Source organism: Aquarana catesbeiana, linkage group LG02 (genome assembly GCF_042186555.1).
Source record: "Aquarana catesbeiana isolate 2022-GZ linkage group LG02, ASM4218655v1, whole genome shotgun sequence".
Taxonomy (NCBI): Eukaryota; Metazoa; Chordata; class Amphibia; order Anura; family Ranidae; genus Aquarana; species Aquarana catesbeiana.
In genome coordinates this window covers 687,368,015-687,390,615 of record NC_133325.1, presented here as the reverse complement: position 1 = coordinate 687,390,615, position 22,601 = coordinate 687,368,015, and the positions used below count along the sequence as shown (strand labels likewise).

The window sequence follows — 22,601 nt, the reverse complement described above, 5'->3', positions numbered from 1 at the left end:
TGTTCCCTCTCCCCTGCTACCCACACTGGGGGGGGGGACCTGTATACTTACTTACCAATGTTTAGCCCACGTCAGTCACAAGATTCTCTGTGTCAGTGAGCGGTGGCTGCAGGGGAGTGGAGGGAGCGCTCGACAATGGCTTGGCATTCCAGGAGCTGTAATGTCACTCAAAGGCTCCCATGTTCCCACTGTTGTCAGCACTCCCTGCTCACTCCTGCAGCAGCCACTGACTGGCACAATCAAAGTCTTGGGGTTTTTTGTTTAAAAATAACAAAACATGTTATACTTACCTGCTCTGTGCAGTGGTTTTGCACAGAGCAGCCCAGATCCTCCTCTCGGGTCCCTCGCCAGCGATCCTGGCCCCTCCCTCCTGCCCCCACAGCAAGCAGCTTGCTATGCTAAGGGGGCACCCAGGCCAAGGCACTGTGTGTCCATTCAGACACAGAGCCACAGCTCGTTCCCCATCCCCCCCCCACCCCAATTCCAATTGGCTCACTGACTGATTGTCAGCAGTGGGACACAATGGCACCCACTGCTGTGTCTCAGCCAATCAGGAGGGAGAGTCCCAGAACAGCCGAGTCTCTCGCTGGATCGAAATGGGCTCAGGTAAGTATTAGGGGGGGCTGCTGCTGCACACTGAAGGTTCTATTTATCTTAATGCATAAAATGCACCAAGATAAAAAATATTCTGCTTTTAGAACCACTTTAAGCCAATGTGATGTTAGTACAGCTATCTCCCCACTGAGCTGTTATGTTCTGACAGGGGGGAAAGTCCCACCCTGGGGTCTCTGCCAATCAGGAGGGAGAGTCCCAGACAGCCAAGTCTCCCATGCAGCATCGCTGGATCGAGATGGGGCTCAGATAAGTATTAGGGGGGCTGCTGCACATAGGATGCATTAAGATAAAAACCTCCTGCCTTTAGAAAAATTTTAAGCTAAAGCTGCGGATAATGTGAACAGAATAAAAAATAAAGTATACCATCATTTTTTTTTTTTTTTAACACAGGTTAGGCGTAGGTATAAGGAACATTTTAAACAGGGTTAGGCAGGAATTTTACCCCCTGGATTCTGTGAGTTACCGTCCCCTTTTGGAAGGTTACTCCTCAGGGGATGTGAAATGTAAGGTAACGACAAATGGAATTCCTGTATTCTATAAACATGGGCATTGTTGAACACAATCGAGGCACCCTCTGTCCCTTTGACCATCATAGGACCCACTTCCTGGGGTCTCACATTAACATTTTTACAACGCTCTTCGTGCTATTTTGCAACACTATAGCCTTCCTTTTGGATATATACGACTATTCATGTTGGAGATTTAACATGAGTAATATCTCAGATAGATACCACGCAGTCAAGCTAGCATCTGTCTCTTTTGTTGGGCAGTATAGGAATTTGTCATCTTTACTTTAAAAGACCGACATGCGCATATTAAAAAACAGTTCTAAAGGCAGAAGGTTGTTTTAGCTTAATACATTCTATGCATTAAGATACAAAGCATTCTGTGTGTAGCAGCCTCCCCAGCACCCCCTAATACTGACCTGAGCCTCATCTCTGTCCAGTGACATCCACGAGTTCCTTGGTCCACTATCCTCCTGATTGGTTGAGACACAACCGTGGCGCCATTGGCTAACTGACTGACAGCCAATCAGGAGAAAGAGAGAGGGGGCGGGCAACACGTGGGGGCACTGAATAGGAGGGAGGGGTCAGGATCACAGAAGAGGGACCCGAGAAAAGGAGGATCCGTGCTGCTCTGTGCAAATCCACTGCAACAGAGCAGGTAAGTAAAACATAATTTTTCTTTTTTTTTCCCCTTATAAAAAGAACACACTTTAGTATCACTTTAAGCCTCATTATTATTTCCAGATCTCACTATCACATAATTTCCAACTCACCAGTGATCTTTCTGGTAAAGGACTTTTGTGGGGCGGAATGGGACCCTTTGGCGGAAACATACTACCTTGTTCTCCATCTGGCAGAGCTGCACCTGGTCTTCATTTAATTGTATATACGGCCATTTGTAAATTTGATCATTCTATATGGTAGGTAATCACCATATGACATGTTTGAAGGAAACTTGTATATTGCAGTTATGTACATACTAAAGTTGATTAGTACACTGTTTTTAGAAACTTGAATACACTCTTTTTTACTCCAAACATACCCCTGAGGAAAGGATCGAATCCTGCAACGCATCAGTTTGAGTAAAAAAATGTGCAAGATATACAAAAAATATACAAGATACATGCAACTCTAGCCGTCCAATTTTAAAGAATCGTACATGCATACTCCAATATGGATTTAATAAAATGTATGTTTTATAACTACTCATACTGGTATAGGTGGTTGCCTTTAAAGTCCCGCCTACCTGTGGGGGTATTCGGTGTTTCTATTGAATTTTACTTTAACTCATTAACATTAGGCAAGCACATTTTAAAAGCCCTACCAGACTCTTCATCATCCTCCTCTTCATCGCCTTCACCATCTACAAGTGGCTGGTCAGCAGCTTCGTGCCTCCCCTCATCATCTCCATCTTGAAAGATTTCCTCAGCAATGGCTTCCTTCTCATGCTCCTCCTTTCCTGCATCTTCCTCCTCATCCTCGTCTTCGGACATCTTTCGCACACGTCTGAACTTTTGCTGTATTGGTAAAGAGCCAGGTAAATACAGCACTTATATAGAAATTGACTGCTAATATCGGAGATTAAAAAATATATATATATATATCAAAGTATATAACATGCTATGTATTACTTACACGTTTGACTTTCACACCCAAGTTCTCCTCAATTAGATCAAAATCATCATCTTCCAGTCTGTCATCGAGTCTCTCTGTCAAGTTCACAGAGAGAAAGTAATATTAGTGACAAGGCAACTGTAAATGATGCCTTCAATATTTCAGAACAACAACTTACGGCGTTTCTTTGACTTGTGACCAACTTCAACTTCTGATCCTTCAGAACCACTTCTGCCGCCCTCCTCTTCTTCCTCCTCCTCGTCTTCATCATCATCATCATCATTAATAAAACCTTTCAAATTTCCTTGTTCATCTTGGTCCTCTGGGTTTTCCTCCTCCTCCTCTTCATCTAATAAAAAGAAAAAAAAAATGGTGAAAAAAAAACGTAACAAATAAAAATTGTGCTGTATATTCATAATAATTCATATGCAAGTATGAAACCTCTCTTCCAGTGACCCTGCTGCTATATATCAATCGATCCAATCAACAGCCATGCTTAAGAAATGCTGCATGAGAATCCATGAGAGTATAAACACTCCAGGTTTTTGACACATTTTGGACCTGTATCGGCAGGGTACATTTTGTTTCAAATTGTGTTTTGCATTCCTATGCCAGTTAACAAAAATGCAAAACCTAGTAGAAGCAGGTCAAACGCAGTTCATAAAGGAGGTCAACTGCAGGTCAAAAGCACCCCGCAATAGATTCTAAATGATCTCAGAGTTATATCTTGTTCACATTTTAGCATCCTGCCACTTGTAGCAAAATGACTGTTGCTCAAAAAAGTACATGGGCCACTTTAAAAGGCAGAATTGTGCATTTTTGCCCCCATAGACATCAATGGAAATGCCTGCAAAGCGCAACATAAGCTTTTTTTTCAAACATTTGGCGTGCGTTTTCTGTTTAAACAGCAGCTCTCCATCCCTTTTTTAGTAGCACTCTACACTTTATAGCCCCCAGTCACACCAGTGCGACTTGTCATGCAATTTGACATTTTCAAATCACATGACAAGTCGCACCCTATTGTCCGCATTTGAAGTAGTTCCTGCACTACTTTTTGCAAGTTCAGGTGCGACGCATAGACATCTGTGCATGAGCTGGCACAGATGTCTTCCAAGTGGCACCTGAAGTAGCACTGAAATGCTACTTTGAAACCATGCTACTTCAAATGAAGTAGCACAATTTCAATGTCAATGGTGTGATTAGGGTGTCAGTTGAAAAACACCTTAAAAAAACTCCTGTCAAAAGCTACAAAAACCGCAAAAAAAAAAAATTTAGACACCTCATCTAAGGACTGGTAAGCTGCATATGCTGGGCTATTGTCGATGGAATCAACTTGGGGTCAGTTTGAGATTCCTCTGAGATAATTTAGAAACTACTGTGCACACTAGCAGTTTTTTTTTATAAAATCAAAAAAAGGCTAAAAAAAAAAAATAAAAAAATAAAATGCTGGAAGAAAAATGGTTATGATAGCATATTTTGTAGTAGCGTTTAGAAGTGTTACTGTTTTATTAGCATTTTTACAGTACACAAAGAAAAAAAAAAAAAAAAAAAACTTGAAAAAAGAGGTTAGGAGTGTTTAGCGTTTTTTTTTCCTGTCAGGAAAACACTCCCAAAAACTACATTTTTTTCTGCTCCTTGCACACTAGGTTAAGGCTTCATGCATACTATAAGCTAAAAAAAAGCCAGAAAGCTCACAATAGCGTTTTTGCGCCAGCTTTTAGCAGCAATTAGGAGACCTCCATGTACATAGAACAGCATGGATCTCACATAAACTATTGTATTCTGACATTCAAAAATTAAAAAACAATTGTAGGTTGATAAGGGGGGTGGGACCAATAAGGAAAGGCATATGCCTACAGCAGGGTTTCTAAAACCGGGGTTCAAAGTCCCCAGGGGTTCTGCTGTAATTCAATATTGTGGGGGATGTATACCAGCCAATGTTGTTCCCAGTGTTGCTCTTAATGTGCACTGACAGTCGGTATTGTCAGCGTGCAACTATACCAGATGTCTCCTCTGTAGTTCCAACTTCTGTGAACTCAGAGGGTGGCTCTGGGAGGAGTGCAGACATCAGGAACTGAAGGAGGAGGTGACTTCCTAGGGCAGTGCTAAATACAGATTGAGGGAGGAAGCACAGAGCAAGAGCACATGGCTGGATCAGGAGGCAAGATCCTGTTGTATGGCAGCAGTGTGATGCAGAGTGGGGGGAGGGAGGGCGTGGGAGGCGGGGACAGAGAGCTTAAGCACATGGTTGGATCGAGAGTGTGTGTGTGTAGTGAATATAGACTTGGAGGGGGGGGTACATTCAGTCTCATCCAGCCATGTGCCCCTGCTCTCATCTCTGCTCTCCCTCTCTACAGTCTGCATTCAGCACTGCCTCACACTGGATGCCACTTCCTGTTATCCTACTCAATTCAGCCACATGCTTCTGCTCTCTCTGCTCCCCCTCCATAGTCTGCATTTACAGCTGCCATACACAGGATATGACCTCTTGATCCAGCCACTTGTTCCATCACTCTGCACTCCTCCCGGTGCTGGCATCTGAGTTGACAGGAGCCGCAACCGCAGAGGTGGCATCCGGTATCAATGCGCATTGTAAGTGCATATTGAAAACATTGGGCAGATATACATCTTACACAATATTGATACGCAGCGGAACACTTGGGGAGGGCTCTCAGGACCCTAGTTGAGAAGCCCTGTGTTATCGATTTGCAGAGCGGTGCAGGGAAACCATACTGTAAATTACTGCACTGTTGCCTTATATCAAGTTCCACCCAGAGCTGATCATTTGTGCAGAAAAAAGCAAGCCCAAGTTTCACATTCAGGCCCCCCCCTTTCACATGGCCTGTCTGATCAGGTCCGCCTGTCCGTTTTTCAAGCGGACCTGATTGATCAATCCATTCACCGCTATGAAGCAGCAGATGTCGGTGGGGACATGTCCGCTGACATCCGCCGCTATCCGATCCTGTCTGCCAAATCCAGAGGGATGTGGTGGTCTTATTTTCCATCCGCCTGGCAGATCAGATGAAAATGGACAGGCGGTCTGTTTTCATCCAATCTCCCCATAGAGGAGAGTGGGACTCTGACAGGTCCGTCTCTGCACAGTGAGCAGAGACGGACCTGTCATCCGCCTGCTCAGCGGGGATTAAAAGAGCGATCCCCCTGAGCAAGCGAAGTCCGTCAAAACGGACCTACCCTGTGTGAAATGGTCCTAAAGAGGTACTTTTTTAAAAAATATTTTATTATTTAATGGTCTTTGTTAATTTTGGTTATATCTACAGCTATCTGATTAGATCCAATGTTCTGTGAGCTGCAGATTTTTTTCAGGGGTTTCCCTGAGATAGCAAACTTTTTGCCAAGGGTTCCTCCAAGGTAAAATAAGGCTGAGAACTACCTGCACGACAGGTTTAAATAACCTGATTTCAAAAGTCCTATACAGTTAGGTTTCCAGTGATATTCCATGCCACTTGTCAGAGATTCTGTTCTCCCCATCTCATGGAACCTTATCCCATAACACGTATACACAAAAAGTTGAAAACTATCAAACATGAAGCATTTCACCTGCACAAAATTTTATAAGAAAAAAAAAAAAAAAAGAAAAAACACAAGAACCTGCATCCCAATAGTACCCTGCTCATCGATAAATTATTGTCTTAGTACTTAAAAACTTACCATCATCATCATCTTCTACAAACTTCTTGGTAGGCCTCTGCACAACATCTCCATCCTCATTGTAATCTCCCTCAGACTCCTCGGCTTCACTCTCCACAAAATCAGACATGTTCATTTTAGTATGTGTTATTTCTGAAACAAAATATGAAATACTTACAATATATTCGTCATTTCTCAGAAATTAGATGTTTTATGTAGAATCGTTGACTCTATGCAAGACAACACAAACTGGTAACAGATGATAGTACAATTGTACTATAGAGAAGAGAAAGATGGACCGATAGCGATTGTAATAGACCAGTGGTAAGAGATGAACCCAGCACTTCCCTGGGTCTCTGCTCCTGTGCATCCTCTTACCGTCAAAGTGATAGGATTGCAGGAATGAAGATCAAGAAAAGGGGACAGAAAAAGACAAAGATCAAAACTGCAGCAACAGGATCTTTTCTGCTTTTTCTGTAAGTAGCCTATCACTACAGCTTCTTTTTATATAGTGTTTGAATAATCCAGTGAGGTCATATTCAAGTAAACGGATGCCACTGATGTGAGATAACCATAGCAGAAGTGACCACAACTGCACTCTGATTTAAAGTAGTTTTAAACCCAAAAGCCAACTTTATATTGCAGCACACTTTTTTCTTTTTTTTTTTTTAATACTTTCTATTGCAAAAGTAAACAAAGTACAGAAGTAAGTGATTTTGAATAAACTGGTTGCAAGCCAGAATGTGTACAATCCCATACATTATTACAGGTCAAAACATTGAAACAAAAAAACTAGCATTTACGGCTTCGATCAGCAAAAGAAGTCATTTCACAAAAAAGGTACTTATAGTAATACTAATCGACCATATGGACCAAAATACACTAAGTCCGTGCACATATTAGTCAATAGCAATGTTAAGATCTGAGAAGCACCAAACATTCCATGCTTTATTATATTTTTGTGGGCAACTCCGGTGCTCATATAAAACTTTCACGTAAGGAAATATCTTAACTGCACGCAGCAATTGTGTTAGACCCCTTTCACACTGGGGCGCTTTGCAGGCGCTACAGCGCTAAAAATAACACCTGCAAAGCGCCCTGAAAGAGCCGCTGCTGTCTCTCCAATGTGAAATCTCCGTACCAGAAACTGAATCCATGGTGTGACCTAGAGCCATTGGAATACATGGAAAACACTGTGCATGCATTTTTTTTTATCAGGCAGGCTGCATTGATCTCTCCTCTATCAGATGGTTAGAGACTGGGGACATGATACAAGATGGTTGGAGACTGGACTGAATTTTCTTGAGCTTTTCTTGCACCAAAAGGTGCCAATAATGGCCTACAATAAATTTATATTAATTTAAATTGATGATATTAATTAAAAAGTCAAATATAATACAATTGTATATAAAAATATAATTATTTTTTAAAAACTTTATTTTCAGTATCGCTTTTCGGCCTAGTGTATTTTTCATTTTCGGTATCGGTTTTGGCACCAAAAAACCCATTCGGTGCACCCCTACTTTTTTAAAATGTTCCCTCTCATTTCGTAACAATAAGTTATGAGAGAGAAAATGTTAAAAAAGTATTATTTTGTTTCCCCCACACTGACCAGAGCAATACAGTGTTACCGTAGTAACACCGTACTGCTCTGGGGAAGTGATCAGGATTTAATTTTATTTATTTTTTTACACATTTTGATTGCTTATACACCAATGAATTTCATTGGTATAAGCAACCATTTTTACTGAATGAATCTAATCACATGGTAAAGATGGGCTGTGATTGCCACTGTACCATTTGATGACTATGACCAATCACAGCTAGCAACAATTGTATACAATGGATGGCATGAAAGGAAGCCCTCGATTGTTTACAATTGTAATGTGATCTGCTGTGATTGGTCACAGCGATCATACAATACCGGTAGGAAGCAGGTATAGTTATTAGTCATCAACTGTGTCCGGTGGACACAGCCGGTGACAGATCGCGTCAAATGACGTCCACTCAGGAGGACGAAAGGCCCTCCCGACCATTAATCTGCTGTAGGCCGGGCGGAAGGTGTTAACGATTTAACCTTTTTCAGATTTACCAACTAAACAGTATAAGGACCAGAAACAAAAATGATATCTACATAGCCCTAGCAGCTTGTGGTTTAGTGCCTGCAAACAAAGCCTTGCCCCAGAAGGCTCAGATAAATGGAAATCCACAAGGAGAGGGTTTGTAGCACAAAGTGTAGATTTAGGCTCGATTCACACCTATGCATGTTGCTTTTGAGCGTTTTTGGAGTTTTTTTTTTCATGCTTGCCACGTTTTTGAGCAGCGTTTTTGTAGCGTTTTTGTGGCGTTTTTGCGGGTTTTTTTTTTTACAGTTTTTTTTTTTTTACAGTCTAAAAAAAATTTAAAAAAAAAAAAAAAAAAAATGGTAAAAACGCTGCAAAAACGGTGCACTTGCATTTTTGATGCTTGTCCATTGAATTCTATTACATGCAAAACGCTGCAATTTGCATGAAAAAAAGTCCCTGACCCTTTCCAAAAATGCAGAGATACAAAAAGGCATTGATGTGAACATGTTCCATAGGAACCCATGTTAAAAAATTCCCGTGCATTTCTGCAAAATGCAAAATGCATCAAAAAACGCGCTAGTGTGAATGGAGCCTGAGGGCTCACTCAAACGGATACCAAAATCCATCCTCTGTGCTGAGCTGTTTTGCGCTGCATCTGCATCCACCAGGTCACTTTAACTGAACAGGCGATTTTGACTAGAGGTCGACCGATATGGGTTTTTCTCTGGCCGATGCCGATATTTAGAAATCGCGGTGGCCGATGGCTGATATGTGATGCCGATTTTTTTTGGGCCGATATATTTGGCCGATTTTTTTTTTTTTCTTTTTTCCCTTCATCTCATAAAATCTAACAGTTAGACCCCTTTCACACTGGGGCGTTTTTCAGGAGCTTTTGGGCTAAAAATAGCGCCTGTAAAGTGCCTGTAAAACGGCTCCCCTGCAGTCTCAGTGTGATATCCTGAGTGCTTTCACACTGAGGCGATGCACTGGCAGGATGTAAAAAAAAAGTCCTGCAAATGGCATCTTTGGAGCGGTGTATACCACTCCTCCACCACTCCTGCCCATTGAAATTAATGCGCACCACTGCCGAAGCGCCTGCAAAGCGTTTTGGCAGCGGCGCTTCAGGGGCGCATTTAACCCCTTCCTCGGCCACTAGCTGGGTTATAAGCGCCCCGCTAGCAGCCGAATAGCGCCGCTAAAATGACGGTAAAGCGCCGCTAAAACTAACAGCGTTTTACCGTCAACGCATGCCTGCTCCAGTGTGAAAGCAGCCTTAAGTAATACAGAATTTTTTTCATTTAAACATTAAACAAAACAAACCTCCAATCAGTTCACTTGTATGTATAATTTAGAAAAAAAAAAAAAAAAAAACTATCCTAAATATTAAATACACAAAAACAGGTAATCAAAACTTTTGGACGAAAAAAGATGGGCTAACTTTACTGCTTAGGTTTTTTTTTTTTTATTCATTACTGTATTTTTTTTTTTTTTAAATTGCGTTTGAAAGACCGCTGCGCAAATACCGTGTGACATAAAATATTGCAACAACCACCATTTTATTCCCTAGGGTCTCTGCTAAAAAAATATATATAATGTTTGGGGGTTCTAATTGATTTTCTAGCAGAAAATACAGGATTTTTACTTGTAAGCAACAAGTGTCAGAAAAGATTTGGTCTTTAAATGGTTAAACTGAGAACTTCTACACACTAACTTCTATTACAGAAGTCATTTGCAAGTCACGACTGAAGTTACAATCGGCCTTTTTTATCAGCACAATCAGCCGATGCCGATTAAGTAAAAAACGCCAAATATCAGCCGATATATCGGTCGACCTCTAATTTTGACTGTAAAAAATGATACCAAGGTCATGGCTGCAGCTTGTTTTACCAATTTAAGTCCAGGACCTTAAAGCATCCCAAGGATGTTAAGGGATTGAGAAAATGGATGTGCTTTCTCTTTCTGTTCGATTGTCTCTGATAACCTACTCATGTACAGAAATCCTCTCTTACTTGCCGAGTTGTTTATCCAATATTGCCACAAGGGTGTTTAATTATTGAAATGTTGTAAGTCTGACAAGCCGATTGCCGGATGTACAACTGCTGCATGGATTCCATGCACCCCCAGATACATCCGCAGCTCCCTGCCATGTTTCCTGGGCTCTGCTGCCCTCAAAGACGGACCAAAGAAGTACAGGGACTACTTTCAAGTCGCACAGAATTGAATGGTTGTTATTGGGAATCATGGGGTATGACATGTCATGCAACTCTGATGTCCAAAGCCGAAGGAAAAGTTGCACGAGTGTGAAAGGGGTTTAACATCACTTCCTGGTTTGGCCGTCGCTTTCGAATATCTGTGCTTCAATGGAGGGCAGGTAAGACATGAGGAGTCATGGTTACACCCAAGCATTTACCCCCCCCCTCCCCCAGACACACAAGCATAAACACAGGTATCAGGGGTGCCTACATACAAATATGACCACGCTACACGTTACAAATGTTAGCCTTTTGCACGTCATCACATGTCTGACGAAGGGGCCCTGCGCGGCTCCAAAACTTTGCACTGTCTTCTGTGACGTGATCTTTCTTCGATAAAGATTCGGACGTATTTGACGATCCATGGTGTGCTGGCGAATATGAACAGTACATTTGACCTAAACAGCAACCGGCATAATCATGGATTTATATGTAACCAAGTCTGCACATGCCACCCACTCTGCACAGTGGCGGAGCAGCAAATGGTTGAACCGTTAGTGGTCTTGGTAAAGTGACTTACTGTAAATAAATTTTAATTTACTTTTCTAGTCTTGCAGTTTGTACTTTCACCCAATTCCATTGTGTTTAAAGAATTACTGCATTAAGTAAACTATTCTCAGAATTAGTCAGCTTTATTATTTCTAATAATTTTTTTTTTGTATTGGAGGAACTGTTCATCAAATCGATTGAACGGTCGATATAGCTGCCTCAATTTATCATTCAATCATCTCCAACACATAGCGCTGTGCACGCCAGAGCGAGAGCAATAATTCTAGGCATTAGTCATGGTTAATGCTAAAGTGATAACCTGTAGGGGCTTTTAAGGTGTAGTCAAGGGCTCAGCAAATCCCAGGTGCCAGGACTAGAAATTGCATCCTGGTGCCTGGGCCTTTGTCAGCCTATTCCCAAGCGTGAGCGAGCAATTTCTATTGCCCGATGTCCTGGACATGCAGTTCCTGGCGCTGGGCACCTGGTTGCCGACTGCGCAGTCAGCTAGTTCTGGGAGGCCGTCTATTGACTTCCTTCAAGAACTCCCTCCGTGCACACACATCAGGTGCACTCTGGGATTGCAAAGGCCAATCAAAGAACAAGGTAAAGGACACAGTGATCCTTTACCATGTGATCATCTGTGTCTAATCACAGCTGATCACATTGTAAACAGACTTACTGGTTGTTATCAGCAGTACTTTCCTCACGTGCGGTCACAGCGTGAGGAAAGGAGAGCCGGTAACCGGCAATTCTGACAGGCACATTTTACACTGTTAATCAATGCCCTGATTATCAGTGCACATAAGTGAAAAAGAAAAATTACTTATTCGCTAAATTCTCAAACAGAAATAAAGAAAAATGTTTGTTTTCCTTTCAAAGTTTTCGGCCTTTTTTTGTTTAACAAAAGAAAGCTCTGTCTCATAAAAATGCTACAAATTTCATATGGGTAAAGTGTTGCATGATCGCGCACTAGTCATCAAAGTTTGACAGCACTGAAATCTTAAACTTGGCCTGGGCAGGAATGGGGTGAAAGTGCCCGGTAGGCAAGTGGTTAACATCTACAAAAAAAAAAAAAAAAAAAACCCACACCTAACCTGCAGCAGAGCTAAAGTTTATTTATTTTTTTCTTCACATACCGGCACCTCCGTGTATTCTCCATGTATAAATCTGTGTCGTGCATCTCAGGACTATATAAAAGAAGGGGTTTTGTCATTTAAAATAAAGCTTTGTTAGTTAAATCTGGCTTCTAACTTTAGCTGACTCCTACACTCAAAGCAAATTTGTCAAGCACTGGTGGAAATCTTCAGGTAGAGAAGTTTATCACTGTTTCACGAGTAATATATTGTGTACCCTAAAATTAACTTTAGTGCACTTTTTCCTGAAAATTTGTGCTTGATAAACTGTTATGCCAGTATCGTGTGTCATAAATTTGCACTGCCACCATTTTATTCTCCAGGGTGTTTGCTTTCAGAAAATATATGTTTTGGGGAGCTTTAATCAATCTTCAGGACAAAAAAGTTTTTTTTTGTTTTTTTAATGCAATAACTGTTCTGGAAGCAGAAGGGGTTAGTGGCCAAACTTTTAATGGTATCCTAGCACTTTTATTTTGTTTAGCCATGCAACTCGACAAATCTATAACCGCAACAATTTTCTTCCTCATGTCTTGTTCAGCATGAACAAAGTAAAAATGTGCATGTCAAAGGATTTGTATTCCTTACCCAATTTTTCTCCGTTTCGTAACACTAACATGTCTCGTCCACCTCTCCAGTTTGTGGACAGACAGTTATAAAGTGGAGCTAAAATAGGTTTGTTAAAAAAAATTAAAAATGAAAGCATGGGACTGTGTTTGTCTGTTGGGTAATAGATGCGTCTACCTACCTGTGAGCACTTTTCTCTCCAAGTGTACATTGAACCATGCATGTACAGCTCAGCGTAGGGTTCCCAGCAAGGTACTGTGTTGGGATGAAATAACCCTGATGCATATTCAGAGTTACATCATTCCAGTGCGGTAATTGAGATGGCTGAAGAATGAATATGGAAGATGATCAGGAGAAATGGAAGCACTGGAGATGAAGGCAAGCATGAACATCACAGCACTGAAGGGTGATTGTTTTGCTAGGTTAAGTGTGCCATAATGTGCAAATATTCTGTGCATACTTCCACATTAGGGCAAAAAGCTCCATGGGCTGAAAAGGTCTTTTTTTCTGGCAATTTAGTTTGACTTTAAGGCAGGGGTCCCCAGCCCCCGGACAGGTACCAGTCCACGGCCTATTGGGAGCTGGGCTGCACTGCGGCAGCAAGCGAGGCTTACATTTTATCTGCGGAACATTACCTTCCCTGTCAGCACACTGCCTCCAAATCCTATCTCAGCCTGAGGCTGTCCGTAAACTGGTACTGCAGACTAAAGAATGAAGTGCTGAAGTGCTGTGTTTCCCATCGGACCGTTTATACTGCAGCACCCAGAGTGTTATGTATGAAGAAGAATGGGGAATAACACAGCGATAGAAATCATGTTCAACTATGAGTATGTCAGCCTGCCTTGTTTGTGTCTGCAGTTGGGAGGGGTAGTAATACAGACTGAGGCTGGGGCTCTGCACTGGTGGGGTTACATGTCCCAGCAATCTCTGCATGGCAGTATTCAAAGCTGAATAAACTCCTCCAGGAAGACTACAAGTCCCAGTATGCTTTGTATGACAGTATGCATAGTTGAGCATTCTCCTCCAGGATGACATGTCTCAGCATTTCCTGCCAGGCAGTGACTTCCCACTAGGAGTAAAAGTCCCAGCATGCTTTGCTTGGCATTGTACATAGTTGAGCATGGTCCTGCAGTGGGACTACATGTCTTAAAATTCCCTTGGGCTGCAACCCCATACTGCTATATGACCAGAATACAACCCCCGGTCTTTGGATGGGTTGTCGTCTTCTGTGAGACCGGTCCCTGGCGCCGGGGAGGTTGTGGAGCGCTGCTTTAAGGGGAAAGGCAACAGACCGATAAGCTCATCTTTGTCACTCTGCCCTCTCCTCCTATCAAAATGCTCACTGCACTGCAGCAGAGCTAATTGACTTCTTATGCTATCTCTTCCTCCCTTATTCTGAGCTCTGCTGTGCACTCCCTGATACCAACTCATGTTCAGGAATGCATACTGTCTGAATTTAATATACATTTAAAGCTCTATTAGGGAATACAGAAATGTTGAGTTCAGTGTAAATATATATGAATCACAACTATAAAAGAAAACAATCACAAAACCAACAGAATGATTTAAGGGGCGTGGCCTGATCAGCACTGGCTGAGGCCACACTCCTTGACATATCCATGCACTGGGTTGGCAAGCGGTGTTCCTTCCTTTCGCGACTAAATCATTTACGTAGTTTTAACCAGGGCTGGGCATATTCAAGAAACCAGGCGCCAGCTCAGCAAAACAAACCCCCCCCCCCCCAAAAAAAAGCTAGTTTATACTCAAACTGGAGTGCTGCACCCCAAAAATTATGGTTTTATTTTCCTCTTGTTGATACAAGGTCAAGTCCCCAATTCATTTGAATGTTTGTGCTGTTCAAAGCGAAGTGACACTGCACCAGAGCGCAACAAACCAAAAATGCTGTTTAATTCATTTTTAACATTAAAATCAAACGCGCTCATTTTTCCATGTCACGTTTTATTTTGCAGAGAAATCACTTTGAAAAACACACCCCTAGCATCTCTTGCTATGGCCACCTTAAAGTGGCTCTAAACCCTCCCTAGCGACTTTTAACTATAGGTAAGCCTAGAATAACGCTTACCTATAAGGTAGTGGAAATATCTCCTAAACGTGCGCCGTTTATGAGATATTTCACCGATGATGTAATTGGCGCATGCACTGTGAAGAAACGGACCTCCGTGCCATTTCTTCCCCCAGCGTGTGCAGTTACTGACGGCTCCCGCACGCATGCGCAACATCGTGCGGCTCCAGCCAGTCACAGAGCCGAAGTCCACGGCCCTAAGGCTCAGACACCCTGTGTTGACCTCCGACTCTGGTCAGAGAGTCACTATTGTTCAATAGTTTATGCCTTAAGACACTCTATATGTGTATTTTTTACATGGCTTTATGCTATGCCTTCTGACAGTATCCCCTGCGTGAGAATGCTGCGACTGTATTCCTATATCTCAAAAATATTGTACCAGAAAAAGTTGTTTTTTTTTTTGCAAAACGTATTTCAGTTCTAGATAATTACTTCATGGAATGCTGTTGGGGATATACCCTTGCTTTTGAACCCAGAAATAACAATCTTTGTTTTAAAATTACCAAAATAAATGAATATGGACTATAAAGAACAGTTGTGCTGCTTTCCCTGAGTAAAATAGGCAAGAGAAAAAGATGCAACGGCATTCATCAGGATCAACATTCAATTAATCCCATACCTTTAAAAACTGTTTGGGTTTGTGGTATTTGTAATGTGACCTTCATCTGATTTAACATGCCAGATTTCTATGTATAAACTACTAACATCGTACTTAATGTTTCTGTTCCTCTTTCTTAACCCAGTATAGTTTCTGTATCCTGTTTCCTTCTTATTGTTTGTTTACAATAAGGCTAGGTTCGCATCAGCGTGACGCACGTTCCGCGAATAGGGCAGCCCACCCATTTCAATGGCCTGCCCTACCCGCAGATAAAGAAGTCCCAGACTTTTTTTTTTAATTTCTTTAAATTGTGCCGCGCTAAACTGCATGGTGCTGCAACATCATGTGGTTTCTCTTGAATGAAAACATGGGCGTTTTGCAGAAGTGTGGAAGGGCTATTAAGAATTATTGGCACCCCCATGTGTCTGCTGAAGAGCAGCGCGTTTTGTCTGGGTCGGGAACGTGTGCAATTTTGCGAGTGTAACTAACCCCCGCACAAGTGTGAACCTAGCCTAAAAGGCCACACTAATGGAACATTTACAGCAAAACCAAGCTCATTGTGCCCTGGGCAAGCAGTAGCCCAATTTGTTAGGATCAACCTTTAAACTTGTTTTTGGTACTATGTTTATAATGATCTAACCTTTGATTTTCTTTGAGGGTGCAGTAATTGCTACAGCGCGGCGTGCTCTGTGATGACCGAGTCAATGATACTCGGATGACTACAGATCGGAGTAAGGGGCCTGCCCATCAGCGAAGAATAAAAATGACCTGTTCTCAAAATTTTAGAACAAGCTATGAAACGGTTTATCCCCCCCCCCCCAGTAATTAAATACCATCAAAAGAAAACTCTATTTGTGTGAAAAAAATGATAAAAAACCTCATTTTGGTACAGTGTTGCATGACCATGCAATTGTCATTCAAAGTGTGACAGCGCAGAAATCTGAAAATTGGCCTGGGCAGGAAGGGGGTTAAAGTGTCCAGTAAGCAAATGGTTAAGGAGAAACCAGGAATTTTAGCATGTATGTTATTCTCTGAAATGTTTGGCTTACCTGTAGATACAGTGAATATCTCCTAAACTTGCACTGTTTAGGAGATATTGACACTGCAAGCAGCCAGTGACATCACTGGCACATGCACTCTGAAGGAACGGCATACCTGTGCCGTCCCTTTAGAGCTGTGCACCGTGACTCCTATGTGCATATGTGGGAGTGACGTCATCATGGCTGGGCCAATCAGATGGCCGGACCACGCAAACCCAGAAGGAAGACCGGGTGAAGATGAAAGCCCTGTCAGCAGTGACAGCGCACCGCTGGATGTCTATGTTATAAGGTAAGCCTTTCATAATATGCTAGTATGCAATGCATACTAGCACATTATGCCATGGTCTTGCAGGTTTTTTTTAAAGGCCGCGGTTTAATATGCAAGTGTAGGCATACAATAAAAACTTATTTGTGACCCGTGTCTTAACTGCCAAAACAGCTAAAAAATATAAAGCAATATAGCTTGCACAAAACTGACTAAATTTGAAAGACATTCAATGATGAGGTCATTTCTATCCTCTCCCCAATCAGACAACAGCGCAGTAAATACTGATTGGCTTATATGGAGCCTTTTCAACTTCTTCATCCTGATGAACGGAGAACTACAGGAAGCTAGAACAAAGACGCATTTAGGCACTTCTCAAAAGTATAAATATTTTGAAAGAATGCATAAGTGGAACAAATTGTGGTCTGTGGTCTGTCTTCACATTCAAATGACTTAGCATGCCACTTTCTTTACTGCAGGTAAAATAAGAGCAGCAAAGCAATTATGCACGCCAAAACTGCCAGCAAAATGAAATATTATGTCCAAAGTGCATTGATACTGAACATCTAGATTTACAAGTCTACTCACCTTATAAGTAAATGAAGATTTTCCTGCAACTAGTAAGGCAATTTAACCTATTTTATTGTCGAATGCAATACTAATGCACAGATAAGGCAATTTGCCTTATATCCTATGTAAGGGCTAAAAGTTTCAAATCCTGAGCTACTAGCCAGGCCTCAAGGGTTACTCGCCACCAGTTGGCCCACCCAAACCCCTACACTGCCCCATCCCTAAACAAGCCCTCATAAATTATCTCATGAAAGGACACCTAGTTACATAGTCAGGTTGAAAAAAGACTCAAGTCCTTCCAGTTCAATCATAAAAAATAAATAAAATAAAAAATATCATACAATCCCATATACCCAATCCTATACCCACAGTTGATCCAGAGGAAGGCGAAAAAAAACAACCCAGAAAAGCATGATCCAATTTGCTACAGCAGGGGAAAAATTCCTTCCTGATACCAGAGAGGCAATCAGATTTTCCCTGGATCAACTTTACCTAGAAATGTTAGTACCAGTGGTGTATTTAGGTTTTTTTTGTGCTGCCCTAGGCCTGGGGGGGGTGGTGGCAAAACCCGAGGACCAATCCAAAAATCGGCTGAGGTGTCAACAGCGCGGGATCCCTGGACAGGTAAGTGTCCTAATATTAAAAGTCAGCAGCTACAGTATTTGTTGTAAATGCTCCTATTTGGCACGCTACGATGGTCGAGAAGGTAAGCACTGGACGTATGCAGTAAAATGTACCGCAATAAATGAGAATGACCACATCCGCACAAAAATACTAACTACAGAACAAGCTTAAAGGGGTTGTAAAGGTACGTGTTTTTCACCTTAATGCATTAAGGTGAAAAAACACCTGCCAGTCACCGGCCCCCTAGCCCCCCTGTGTAACTTACCTAAACCTCTTCATTCAGTCGGCGGGGAAGCGCTGTCTCTCTCGCCACTGGCTCCCGGCTCTTGATTGGATAGATTGATAGCAGCGCATCCATTGGCTCCCGCTGCTATCAATCAAATCCACTGACGCGGGCGCTGGAGGGCAGTGCCGAGTCCTGCATTCGGCCTCTATAGACTCGGGAGCGCACCCGCAAGGTAATCCCCTGGAAGAGCGCTTCTCCCAGGGGGTTATCTGATGCGGGGAGGAGCCGTCGGGGGACCCCAGAAGTGCAGGCTCGGGGCCACTCTGTGCAAGCTGCACAGTGGACTTCCTGGAATCCATCTGCCCTTGTCCCCCTGCAGGCCTCGCTGAGAAAGCCCCTCCCTCTTACCTTCCTAAAGACTCCTAGGATGTATGACATAATTTGCCTAGGCATGAAAAACAGGAAGTAACTGAAAAAATGTATAAAAAAAATAAAATAAATAATAATATACTTTTGTATCCATTTACTAATGCTAGTAGCATAAGGATTAAAAAAGGCAATGTTGACTGAGAGGGTAGTTCTAATGGCTCAATGTTTTTCACTTTCATGCATTCCACGCATGAAGGTAAAAAAAACCATTGTGCAGCAGGCCCCCCCCCCCCCCCCCCAATACTTAGCTGAGCCCCATCGCAATCCAGCGATTTGCATGAGAGCCTTGGCTCCCGCTGCTGTCAATTACAGCCAGTAAGCCAATGAGGACAGAGGTGGCAGGGCCCAGCCATGGCTGTGTGTGTGAATGGACACGCAGAGCAGCTGCTCGGGCGCCCCTAGGTCTGTTTACATTGTGATCAGCTGTGACTGGGCACAGCTGATCACATGGCAACGGGCTGCTATGATTTGCCATTTAACGCAATCTGTGATCAGCTGTGTCCAAAGGACTCAGCGATCACAGGGTGTGCCGGATGCTCATCCCAGGGGGAGCGCAGGGGCCATGGTTCCGGGAGGACATGTCTTTAGCCAGCTATAGAGTGGTAATGAAGTGGTTAATATCACCAAGTCACACATCCAGGGAAAAATGTACTATCGAGATCAGCCTTTCTCAAACTTTTCAACACAGAGGAACCCTTGAAATAACTTTCCAGTCTCAGGGAATACCTGCTAAAAATGACTATATATACAACTCATGATACATTAGTGTAATTAGGGTTGTCCCGATAACGATACTAGTATCGGTATCGGCACCGATACCGAGCATTTGCCCAAGTACTTGTACTCGGGCAAATGCTCCCGATGCTTCACCCGATACCTAAAAGTCAGCTGTGATCGGCGCGTGGGGGAGATACAAGATTCTCCCCCAGCGGCTTTCAGCTGCTTTAGTGACACAGCGGTGATCGCTCACAGCTGACTGTCACTGCATCCTCCTCCATGCCCCCTCCTTTCCTCTGTGCCTCTCCGCTGTCCCCCTCCGTTCTTCTCTCTTTTTCTGTCCCCCTCCGCTGTCCCCTCCGTTCCTCTTTCCTCCTCTGTGCCTCTCCGCTGTCCCCTCCGTTCCCCCCTCCTTCTCTGTCCCCCTCCGTTCCTCTTTCCTCCTCTGTGCCTCTCCGCTGTCCCCTCCGTTCCCCCCTCCTTCTCTGTCCCCCTCCGTTCTCCCCCTCCGTTCCTCTTTCCTCCTCTGTGCCTCTCCGCTGTCCCCTTCGTTCCCCCCTCCTTCTCTCTCCCCCTCCTCCTTCCTTTGTGAATAGACAGAGTCAGCTGACTCTGTCCATTCACATAACTGAAACATTGTAATCTCCTGTGATTACTATGTGTCAGTTTATGAATGGAGAGGAGCCGCTGTCTTCTCTCCATTCATTCTCAGTGCAGCTGAGGCTGCAGAGAAAGGGACTGGGGAATCTCTATCCTCTGTCTCTTTCTCTGTCTCAAGGGGGAGATATCATAGGTCTGTTAAGACCCCTGATATCTCACCAAAGCCCCCCAACAGGGCTGATTAAAAAAAAAAAACAAAAACAAAAAAAACACATATTGCAATAAAGAATAAAAAAAAATTATTGTAAAAAACAAAAATTGTAAATTAAAAAAAAAAAAACAAAACAAAACACACACACACACACACACACACACACACACACACACACATACACCGTTCTCCCCCCCCCCCCCCCCCCCAAAAAAAAAAAAAAAAAAAAGCACTGTTAAAAAAAAAATTAAAAAAAAAACACTGTCACGTGACATAAAAAAAAAAAAGTATCGGTAATCGGTATCGGCGAGTACTTGAAAAAAAGTATCGGTACTTGTACTCGGTCCTGAAAAAGTGGTATCGGGACAACCCTAAGTGTAATGGTCAGTGGGAAGAATGCCCCTTACACTTGTGGACATTGGGAAGAATTACCCCCTTACAGATAGCTAAAACGATCAATGGTGTCAGTGGGAACTTATCTGAGAGGCAGAAATTCCTCATTGCTCAAGGAACCCCTAGCAACCTCTGGAGGAACCCCGGTTGAGAAACCCTGGTTTAAATAGTACGCTCCTACTAGCCAGGAAAAATATAAGCAACACCAGAATTTTGAAGTACACTGGCTACAAATTAAATCACCTAGGCTTAAATCATCTAGGCTTCTAGGCTTTTCTTTATATGCACAATAGGAAATATGAATAAATCACCTAATAGTGCATACTTTGAGTGGACAGCCTGTGTATTACTCTTACAATATACTTCACATTGGTCCACTTAGATCCAGCTGCCTAATCATAAGCTTGCCAATATAACTTCCTTTAATAACTAGTCTGACTGCTTAGTCACAAACCAATAAAAGAAAAAATGTTTGCACATAAATAATTATTGCTGACAAGTCCCAAACATTACTCGATAAGCATACTCATTTGCTCCTGGATGTGTCCTACCAGCATTAAAATGTTCCCTTATTTTGAACATGATAGACATAGACCATCAGCCATGACATTGTGACCACTGACAGTTAAAGCGAATAATAGGGATGCGCCAATACCGAGTATTTTCATGAGTACTCATGAAAATGCTCCCCATACCAAAACCAATACTTTGCTGTGCGATTTACGTCCATACAAAATGAATGGGTGCAAATTGCTCTGCAAAGAATCGATTGCAATTTGAACAGGAATTCAGTGCAATCCCTGTCCGAATCTCATGCGGTTTCCTGCACTGCTCCTGTGTGAATCCAGGCTGAAATCACTATGACAAGCATGGGTTCACACTTGAGCGGTGGGCAAACAGCATTCAATTTCGACAGGAATCACACCGCATTCCTGTTCAAATCGCATGTGTTTTTTTGGAGTGAGATTAGCACCCATTCCTTTTGTATGGACGCAAATCACACCGCACAGTATCGGTACTCCGTATCAGCAAGTACTTGACCAAAAGTATCAGCACTTGTTGATTAAAAAAAAAAAAAAAGGGTATCGTTGCATCCCTACTTCTTTGTCTTTTCTTCCTTAGTTGTTGTCCCCAATGGGAAGATTCACCCCATCAATCCTGGTTTTCACAGGAATAAAAAAGTCAGTAATTTTCTAGCAAAAAAAACAAACTGTTTTAACCACTTAAGGACCAGCCTCGTTTTGGATTTTACGTGTTTAAAACAGGTTTTTTTGCTAGAAAATTACTTAGAACCCCCAAACATTATATATGGTTTTTCTTCTAACACCCTAAAGAATAAAATGGCGGTCGTTGCAATACTTTTTTTTGCAACGTATTTGCGCAGCGGTCTTAAAAGCGCACTGTTTTTGGAAAAAATTCACTTTTTTGAATAAAAAAAATAAAACAGTAAAGTTAGCCCAATTTTTTTTATATTGTGAAATATAATGTTACGCCAAGTAAATTGATACCCAACATGTCACGCTTCAAAATTGCGCCCGCTCGTGTAATGGCGTCAAACGTTTACCCTCAAAAATCTCCATAGGCGACGTTTAAAAAATTCTACAGGTTGCATGTTTTTGCATTACAGAGGAGGTCTAGGGCTAGAATTATTTCTCTCGCTCTACCTGTCGCAGCGATACATCACATGTGTGGTTTGACCTGACCATCGTTTTCATATGCTGGCGCTACTCACGTATGCGTTCGCTTCTGCGCGCGAGCTCGTCGGGACGGAGGGTTTTTAAAAAAAAAAGAAAAAACATTTTTTATTATTTATTTTACATTATTTTATTTTTACACTGTTTTTATTAAAAAAAAAAAAGTCGTGTCACTTTTATTCCTATTACAAGGAATGTAAACAAACCTTGTAATAGAAAAAAGCATGACAGGACCTCTTAAATATGAGATCTGGGGTCAAAAAG

The 22,601-nt window shown here is 42.4% G+C and overlaps 1 protein-coding gene across 1 annotated transcript in view; it reads right to left on the bottom strand.

Moving 5' to 3' along the window:
• The window catches only part of SUPT6H (SPT6 homolog, histone chaperone and transcription elongation factor), an 83,320-nt gene that overhangs the window by 58,557 nt on the left and 2,162 nt on the right, over positions 1 to 22,601 (bottom strand). Inside the window, exons 2-5 of the mRNA XM_073616777.1 lie at positions 6,405 to 6,536; positions 2,914 to 3,084; positions 2,757 to 2,830; positions 2,446 to 2,638 (exon numbers count right to left, since the gene is read on the bottom strand). Coding sequence (XP_073472878.1) covers positions 2,446 to 2,638; positions 2,757 to 2,830; positions 2,914 to 3,084; positions 6,405 to 6,519 — 553 coding nt within the window. The 5' untranslated portion in view covers positions 6,520 to 6,536. The remainder of the gene's footprint in view (positions 1 to 2,445; positions 2,639 to 2,756; positions 2,831 to 2,913; positions 3,085 to 6,404; positions 6,537 to 22,601) is intronic.